At 40.8% G+C, this 9921-nt stretch overlaps 1 protein-coding gene across 1 annotated transcript; it reads right to left on the bottom strand.

The window, feature by feature from the left end:
* Positions 1-1838: 1838 nt before the first annotated feature.
* On the bottom strand, positions 1839-9921 carry LOC141911674 (tryptophan 5-hydroxylase 1-like). The gene is made up of 10 exons (XM_074802673.1): positions 9835-9921; positions 7875-7952; positions 7399-7591; positions 5645-5769; positions 5458-5525; positions 4548-4744; positions 4027-4162; positions 3817-3943; positions 2934-3163; positions 1839-2645 (listed from the first exon to the last, which is right to left on the bottom strand). Exons 1-10 carry the CDS (start codon positions 9883-9885, stop codon positions 2474-2476), a joined length of 1377 nt encoding a protein of 458 aa, XP_074658774.1. The 5' UTR covers positions 9886-9921; the 3' UTR covers positions 1839-2473.

Here is a 9921-nt window from a genome sequence, read left to right as displayed (position 1 = left end):
TTTTAAACTGTTGATCGCTTGAAAGCATTTGATTTTAAACTGTTGATCGCTAGGAAGCATTTGATTTTAAACTGTTGATCCCTTGGAAGCATCTGATATCAAACTGTTGATCGCTTGAAAGCATTTGATTTTAAACTGTTGATCGCTTGAAAGCATTTGATTTTAAACTGTTGATCGCTAGGAAGCATTTGATTTTAAACTGTTGATCGCTAGGAAGCATTTGATTTTAAACTGTTGATCGCTTGGAAGCATCTGATATCAAACTGTAGATTGCTTGAAAGCATTTGATAAGCGAATGTATACCTATATGTCTTGATGAAACGGATTAAACGGTAGACTCCGCATTTTATTGTCGGCGAAATTTGAAAAGAAACAAATCGTTGAATATAGTATTCGAAAACTCGAAATACCGCATTCCCAAATGCTTTGATACTTTTTCAGTTTGTATCAAAAATGTTGTTAATTTTTGGTCTATAAGTCATGAAAAGTGATACATTTAGCATAAACCCATACAAACATGTCGGTCGGGCTATACCACAAAACAATTTATTTGCGGACCAGTTTATGTGTCTGTGATATTCGTCAGGCTTTAGGCGAAGATGTCCACCGGTCGTCTGTGATGTGTATTACAGTCGATAGATGGCGCTGGTGATTAAGCGGTGTCTGCACGACCGACTTCGGTTCGTATTTCTATGAAGCAGTGGTTGGTGGTGTTTTACCATAATAGCTTTTGGAAGTATGGCTGCGATTAGCAAGGTGAAAGTCGTGTATCGCTTCCCGCGGAGAGCGTGGTCCATCAATCATTGACAATAACCGGTACGCGACAAGCTAGCCATGTTTAACGACCATACAATATAATAATCGATCCCCGGGTCAGACGACATCTGTCCGGCCAGTATCGAACACGTGGTCTATTGTCACCGCGCGGTAGGGGGCGCTTTGGTAGGTTTTAACGTCCTATTAACCGAATCGTTAACCATTGAATAAACTTTCGATGCTCGCCAGACTTTCGACGATTGTGGAGCGAGTCTGATTTTTAGGGGTCAGTCAGAAAATGAAAAGGCTCGTCGCGGGACAGCGGGACGACGAACAGGTTGCCCGGTCGGACCACCAACATTCCGTGTGTCGCTGACGCATCTGTTCTTATTGTCCGATCGGGGTTCGACTCGTTGTTGAATATTTGACACTCGAAAGCAACTGGTGTTTGCCGCGTCGCGCCTTCTCATCCCGCGCACACGTGTCGAAATTGCGGTCGTCGCTGCCTATTGTGCGAATTAAGTTACGATCAAATAATAAACTTCATAAAAAATGTGTCTGCTAACGAAAAAAAAAAATACTCGTTTAACGTTATGAAAAATAGTATTCTTATTCAGAATTTATTATCGTCTTCAAGAATCTGTACAAAATATATAAGTACTGTGCATTAGGTCTAACGTGAACATGACTCTTGTGCAAATGCTGCCCTGAAATGTCTACGGATACAAAATGACAATAAAAATTTCATTCATTTACTAGATTTTTCTAAAAACTTAACACAATTATTTTTCAGTTTTGCGATTATCATTAAATAATTAAGCAATTCCTTTAAATGTGTAAACATTATTTTCTATATCACAGGTCGGAAAACTGGTCGGACGGATGGTAACGGAGCGTACCCTGGCACACGAGGTAGAACCAGGTATTTCTGATTTCAATCCACAACGGGTAAAACTACGGGCTATCTGGACACAATGCGCAGACTGTGGAACTGTACAACGGCAATCAATGAGAGAAATAGGCATATAATGCCTCCCGTTGGTTGTAACCGATACGAGAGGCATTCGGACAAATCTACTTCGCTGAAACTCTAACTCAAATATTAAAAATCAAATCTTAGCACAGACCCTAATTTGTGCGACCGACTAAAACATCTTCTCCCGGTATAGTTTGATTTCCACAGTACTACTAATTATCTAGGTGAGTCTAGGGGCCGTAGCCGAGACCAAAGTCCAAAAAAGACTCTTAAGTTGTTAGATCGGCCGTAGAACAAAGATGGTTTTTGACTGGTCTTAAAGTCTAAGCCATGTCTATGGGAGCAGTGCTAGGAGTCTACAGTTCTTGGTCATGTTTAACTTCATAGAATTACAATTCAAACCCGACCTGTTCTAACTTAGATATCAACGGAAAACAGTTTTTTTTAATCTATTGAACTGGATCCGTGGTTAGAGTTACCGGTATTCTCATTTACAAATTGTTTATGTATTTATCACGGGGATTTAATGCCGAATGCACACGACGCAGGGAAACACTCGGAAACAGTGGACAGATTATGTTTCCGAGTGTTTCCCTGTGTCGTGTGCGTTTAGTAGAAACGTGATTTCGTTTCCGAGATCTAAAATGTTTTTTTTTCAGTGTTTCCGGGTTATCCTAGTTTCCGGCTTCCCTGCGTCTTGTGCGTTGGGCTTTGTGTATTTTCGATTTTTTTTTTTCGAATTCAAATAACGTATTCAAGCAATCGTTCGATGGACGTCGAAAGTGTGGTGATTTTGTGTCGAACATTTTTGATCGCTTGCACGGCTTGTGGTTTACTGTCGATGTAGCGAATCGTCTGCGAATAAGGGTCGTATTCGATCTCAAACGGCCGAGCGATGGTTTTCGTGTATTCCCTGCGAAGAAAACCACAAATTTACTAAACGAGGCTTGAAATGAGATCCGTTGAGATATTAGCGGCCTGAGGCTTAGAGCACTGGGCGATTCTAGAGAAGATGGCTGGCTTATTAAACTATACCCGGGTTCTGCGACGAGGAACGCTCTATTATCACGATCTTCACCCACCCGAATTGAGAGTTCCCGGGGAACGTGGATCTCAGTGATGGTCGCTCTGCGCGATGAGGAGCCCTCTACTATTTCGATCTTCACGCGACCGAGCATATTTTCCTTTTTGAGAAACTTACCGCAATTTTTGCTTCGCCTTTTCTATCGTTTCCGTATAGTAGTATTGACTTTGATATTCGGTGATGATAAATGGCGCGGTTGTGACCTCAAGCGGATCGAAAGGTCGTCTGACGGCCTTGTCTGTAAGCACGTGTTTCAACTCGCCAGCAGAGGACAGTAGTCCGGCGCCGTAAACTCGTAGTTCATCGTCCTGTTTGCACAAACCAAATTCGACCGTAAACACGTACAACTGCAAAACGAAATAGAAAACGTTAATATAGCCGCAAAGCAGCAATAAGGGGTTTTCAGAAAAAAATACAATAAATATTGCCAGAAAGCAGCAATAACGGGGTTTCATGAAAAAAATACAATACATAATATAGCCGCAAAGCAGCGAAGTTATATAGAATTTAGATATCACATTGTTTGGATTCTAATGTGATGTGATGACTCGACTGGCACCACTTCGCAGTCGTACAAAGCGATCCTCGGAAAATAACAGGTTATGAGAGGTTTGCAGAAGATATCAAAAATCTCCACTAGTGAAGCTATCGATACCTGACAGGAAACAGCAGACCTGTCTAGTCGAATCGGCTGCCTAGCCATTGTTGAAGAGAACCCGTAGATCATCCAGTAATCAGACTAGGCGATGTATTGATGCTGATAGTCTATCGACTGGTGGAAACATTCAGTCGAACCCAGCCTTATGAGTAAACTCTGAGTTAAGATTAGGTCATTTTTCATTTTTTTTCATTCAACTCGAGTCAAATTTAACGGATCCTGGATTAAGGTTGGGTTAGGGAAAGGTGATTGTCCGAGGGGCGGGTACAGACAGCGAATTGTCAAAAGCCGTTAAAAATGCGTTAGATGCATTTTAGATTTACGCTTTATTAAGATTCTTACATTCGCCAATTTTTTGATATCGTCATCAGATGCTCCGATTGAAGCCAATCCTATTTCTTGCGTAAACGCCGCGAAATCTTCGTCTGCCAAAAGAGCCATGTGACCCAACAGTTCGTGACAACAATCTCTGAAATTTACGTCAAGAGAATCGCTTATGACTCGAGTGTTGCTGTAGTAGAGGTGATTAGTTTGAGATCCGGTTCTACTCACGGTTCCGGCGTGTACAGCGGATCTTCGTGGTGTCTGATGTATTGGGTACAGTGGAAAACGCGGAATGCCAAACCGACCAAAAAGTCACGTGACGACAGGTAACCGGCGACTGGCCGTAACGTAAAACCGGACTTGGCTGGAAATATGTAAATAACAGATCGATATGCGAAAATTTGTGATTAACGTTAGAGTTAGTCAAACAGATATCTGTTGTTATATATTGAAATTGAAATCTATTTTCATTAGAATGTTAGTACATTATTGGACGATATTACAAAATGTCAACGAAGAAAAATTTAACAGGATAATGGGGGCTATATCGTTTTAGAGTCCTTGACACGACGGGACGGTCTTGTAAGTGTTGCCCGCACAGTTCGAGCAGCCGGCTGGACTCGAACCCACTTGTCACTGAGCACTGATAGCTGTTGGGTCCCATCCGTGAGACTAAATGAAAAATCCGATGTCTTGGAAAATATTTCAAAGGCCGTAAGGCAAGAACAAACAACTATATCAAAACTTACACTTTAGAAAACGACTGACGTCGTCGAGTTGCGGGATATTTCCGATGCGGTAACCGCACGACTCTTCCAGCAGTTTTAGATTCGCGATGTGCTCTCTACACGCGTGGGTCGGATACAACGATTTCAGCGCCGAGTAAACGGCGTTCCACGTACTGATCTCGCGTTCGGTGTATTCAACTCGAGGAATCGGCTCTCCTCTGAAATATCAACCCCGATCAACCCTTAATTAATGCCTAGTTCTACCGGTGCTCCCTTGGTAGGGATTCGAACCTGATAGCATCGCTCGACTCGGCGACGGCACGAAACTATGCGACACTAAACCGGGTGCGCATATTTGCCCGCAAGAAAAACTTGCGGCAAACCAGATTGCCCAAAAGAAAACCTGCGGCACAAATCAGATTGCCCTTTGTATAATCGCTGAGGCGAATTTCACGGATAAACTATAAGCGGAAAAACCCGGGCTAAAAATAAAACATGATTTCCGATCGGATAACTATGACATCATTTAAGCCGCGATCTCGATCTAGTGTAGCAGGGTCTCGAGACGAGTCTAGCGATGCCATCAATCCCGAATCATCGAATCCCGATCGAGGAAGAATGAGTTCTATCGAATCAATACACATGATTTCAATTGTGGGTTTTCTGAATACTATATACGTCCGGTAGGTATGAATAGGGTGTGAATGTTTGGAGGACTGGGCATTATAGGTCAAAAATTATATTTCAACTTCGTCTGGCTTCTTATTCTAATTCTACAATATCTATTTCGTAAGTGAATATCGTGTATATCATTACTATATCATACTGACTTATCTAATTCATTCAAATGTCATATGCAACATAACAGGTGTGTTACGAGCAATCGTCTCAATCTGAGATGATTGCTCGTAGCGCTTGGGTAAGTACGTACTGTTTGTATTCGAAGGCGATTTTGGCGAAATATTTCCGGCGCTTCCGGTATTCTGCATCTTTGAATCCCTTTAAAAGATAACCACAAGAAAAAAAATGATTTAGGTTTCGATTGAAATGTGGAAGAAATCGAACGCGGAAGACCGAGTGACTACTAGCGACACCATGCGGATCCTCGCTTGCCATACCGGGTGATCGGCGTCCAGTTCAGCTCCGTACATGAGAACCTTTTTAGACGTACGGTCGAGATCGACGATGGAATTGATGCGAGCCTCGCCTCGTTCATTCTCGTCGACGTCATCAGTCTGTGAGTCTGAAATATTCAACAACGCATTCTATAGTCATTCGATGTAACAGCATAATTATCAGTGAAATTCGTATATCGTCGACGTTCGGATCGTAGAGAACTATAGGGACAATACAACCGCTTTCCGAAAATCGAAATAAGCGTAATACCAATTCCGTTAAACCCTTTTTTTTAGTCGGAAGCGCGAGTTGTTCAGTCACGAAAAAGCCCGACTTAGCACGAGATTGATGTAGCGCTTTTCTCATTGGCTGCCGGGAACTGATTTCACCGGTGGCACCTTTTATTCTTTCGCCCGTTCCCCTGACAAAGTTTATTTTTTCCTAGACTTGATCTGCTAAGAATTCAATGAATAAACACAGTCAAAAACGTAAGACATAGACGGAAACTGTTTGTTTTCACGCGCGAACTAGCAATCTCAATAAATTTCCCTGATTTTTAGTTTTTTTCAAAATAGCCTGAGTATTCCCTGGCCTTTTTAACGGATAAAAAATAGAACAATTCCCTGACTTTTTTTCTGAATTTCAGGTAAGTGGTGGCACCCTGACCGAGTTGATAATCAGGGAATTCTTTAGCGCTGGGACTGCCGATAGTTCGCCGCGATCCAAACGAATAGTTCTACTTGACGGTTTGTCTACGTCGATGACGTCAAAAGCTAAAACTAAATCGAGTTTCACGATTTCAAGGTGACTCCGACTACTTTATATAACACATGTCTCGAAATGTGTTCCAACAAGCTCCACGCGAATATTGTACGTTTAAAAGTTATGAATGAAATTCCCGAATTGAATCGAATGCCTTCGCAGATCGCCGGCCATTCTTCAGACCTATTAATCAACATGACGAAATAGAATTTCGGCGCAGAAAACCGTCGGCAAACCTGTTTCTATAAAAGCCAGGCCGAGGGCAACAGAGGAGACACGGATGACAACACAGGGTCCCTCACCCATACAAAATGATTAATAAAAATATTCCTACAATCAAATACGTATAATGCGAATGATTTTCTTTTCTAAATACGAATATCTTACGTAGATTCCATGTCGTCAATTCGATATTTACTATGTACGAGTGTTTGTATTTACTTACGCAGGGCCATCGCGCAAATCCGATAAAACGCGCGTATAAAAAGTAAAAGTCATTTTTTGCCGATGACAGGCCAGACATTTATTTTTATACCTTATTGTCTGTTGGCGCCGGATTCGCTACATTTTTACTTTTGCAAACATTTCTACTTTCAAACAACTTTCCTTTGCGGTTAAATCACCAAGGTCAAATGAATCTTGTTGCTAGCTCCTTAACAAAATAACCATTACAATATTGCGAATTTCGGCGTTTATTTTGAATTAGATTAGATTTAGATTTCATAACTTTTGTTTCATTTTTGAGAAATTTCAATAACTAATTTTGAGGGGATGTGCACTACGTCATCAATATATCGGGACTAGACTGGTTCCCGGTCAATTCAATTCAATTATCGATATCAAATCCAAATATACTTTATTGATCCTCGATATCATTTGCCGACTATACTAAAGCAATATATGTGTTATTTTTTTCAAGATGTCAATAAACTTTTGAAGTTAAATTTCTTGTTTTCATTTCGATTTCCAGATTTGAACCCTTTTCGCGACGTACCTTGCAAATCCTCGCGAACGTTTTGGCCATCATACTTCTCCAAGATCTTGTTCAATTCGTGCTGTACGGACGGCTGGTCGGACATGATAAACTCGACGAAGACCGCGGCCTCTGTTCGTCCGGTGTCACTGCCGCGTTGTCCTGACTTCCCCTGTCGTGTCTCTACGTGAACCAATTCGCTCGTCACGTTATTCTATACAAAATCACAAAAAAATCTATGAAACAAATTCTCAGCAAACCTCGCTTCACCGAGTAATACCGGTCTTTTCGGACATAAGTCTCGACTACGGTCCTAAATTCACAATAAATAGTACTTTGGAAATCAAACTATACCGGGAGAAGACGTTTTAGTCGGTCGATCAATATAGGGTCTGTCCTAATATTTGATTTAAGCCTGTTAGAGTTTAATCATAGCCATAGACTATTGAAAATGATGTCCTTCGCTTTCTCTATAGACTAAAAGACTAAGAACATACCTCCAAGGCCAACAAAATCTCACTCATTCGAGTCGAGTTCTTCAACGCGAAAACGCACGATACAAGCATTTTGGACTTCTGCAAAGAAAGAGACGTTACATTGAGGAATAGCCCATCGCCGTATGTACGAGGAGGATAGGACCCCTTAATCCGCCGGCCCCTGGTCCCGTTTTAAAATCGAGAATCGAAGATACATCTCATAACTTTGCTTTCAATTAAGTAAAAATAAGATAAAAGATCTAATCAATGGGGTACCCGCATAGTTACTGCGGCAATCGAGGATTCCACTTATGGCAGGTGAGGATCCGCCAGGTTCGCTAGTAGTTACTCGGTCTTCCGCGTTCGATTTCTTCTACATTTCAATGAAATCTAAATGGACTCTTTCTCTTGAATGAATCGATTATTTATGTCAACTATACCGATATCCGAGTAGAAGTATGAAGGTGCTGTGATTATATATGGATGTGAGACTTTGATAACTATGGTCACTAATTAGGCATTGTCTGGGCGGAACCCGTTTATCCGTTTTCCGCCCAGGCCTAATATATAGCTCCCCCCTTACTAAGAGTTCGACCCGAACTTAATATATGAGGAGGTAATTGAAAGAAACAATAATGAAGAGAAAAGAACAAAGTTTGGGGAGTCTAAAAATCCAGTTCAAAGTTCATTGAAAATGTATCAAATTTGACACCGGACGACCTACTGCTCGTCACGCCATCTGGTGGGATAGCTGGTTTTGCGGGTACCCCATTACTACGGTATTCGTCGCGTAGTCTATGAGAGTTTAACTATTTTTTGAACGTTATAATTATAATCAAAATCATAATTATAATTATAACTTTAATTATAATTATCATTATCATTATCATTATCATTATCTGGAAGAGAACACACGATGTAGTCCTAGTTAATGAACTTAAGCCAAAAAAACGACATCATGCCATCATTTAGAATACCGAGGCAATACATGTTAATGTACGTGACACAATCTTGTCCTAGTTTTTGATCTTCAATGTTACCGTTCAATAAATGGCACTGGTTACGTAAAACAAAAACAGAAATCTGAACCGGATTAGACCCAATCGAGAAAACTTTAAACGAACTAACTCGATCGTATTCTTGCTATTTTCTTACGATTTTTATGAAAGACTTAACGTAGTTGTGATCCCCTAGAATTTTGAGGTCCCTTAAGAATCCCGGATGGAATTTCTTTTCAAGAGAAATCGTAAATAATGCACGAAGAACTGGTGAAAAAAGTGTCGAAATTTCGTCGCGGTAATTATTAGCTGTTCTGTAGTTTACGCGAGCAACGAAACCGCGGCAATACTTGGAAAAGCACCCTTAACGTATTTACTTGTTCAAGTTTGCGCGCGCCCCTTGCTTTTACTCTGAACCTGGATCGTAAATAACACGCCAGCTTACGCGAGGAAGCGGTACCGCGTTCCCACATTATATGAACTCATGACTGCCTTTGAAGTGCGTGGCATTGCAATAACGATTAAATGTGTGTGAATTTATGTAACGCTGTGTCACTCGGAATCGTCTGCGTGGATTTCACAGTCGTGGCCGATTAATTAGGCCAAATTCAGTTAGGCGAACACGGAACGCCGTCAATTAGAAAACCTCGGTTCATCCATCATGGTAATCTTTCATAAAGTATAAACTTAATGCAAAAAAGATATCATGCAATAGGATGCTTTGCAAAAATTATGACTAAGAAATTAGTTCCTTTTCGCTAAACGCGGTTACAATAGTTTTCAATAGTTTAAATAGTTTCTCTGATTTGAAAGAAAATTAAGTTTCAAAAATTCGCTTACATAATTTCAGTTCTATAGTGTGAGCGAATTGTGTAAAAGGGCAAAATGAAGCAAAACATTCAAAAATTACCGAAAGCAAAACTTCACTTTAAGAAGAATCAGAATTAAGAAAAGAAGATTTAGAAAGAAAAACTAATTCGTACCTTGATCTCTTTGAGGTTCTTGTGTTGATCGATATTATGAGTTCCGTACATGCTACAAGTCTGGTCAGTCGCGGAGTGCACTCGTGT

This window comes from Tubulanus polymorphus, chromosome 10 (genome assembly GCF_964204645.1).
Source record: "Tubulanus polymorphus chromosome 10, tnTubPoly1.2, whole genome shotgun sequence".
NCBI lineage: Eukaryota > Metazoa > Nemertea > Palaeonemertea > Tubulaniformes > Tubulanidae > Tubulanus > Tubulanus polymorphus.
The sequence above is the reverse complement of the archived record's forward strand: the minus strand, read 5'-3'. Positions and strand labels throughout refer to the sequence as shown.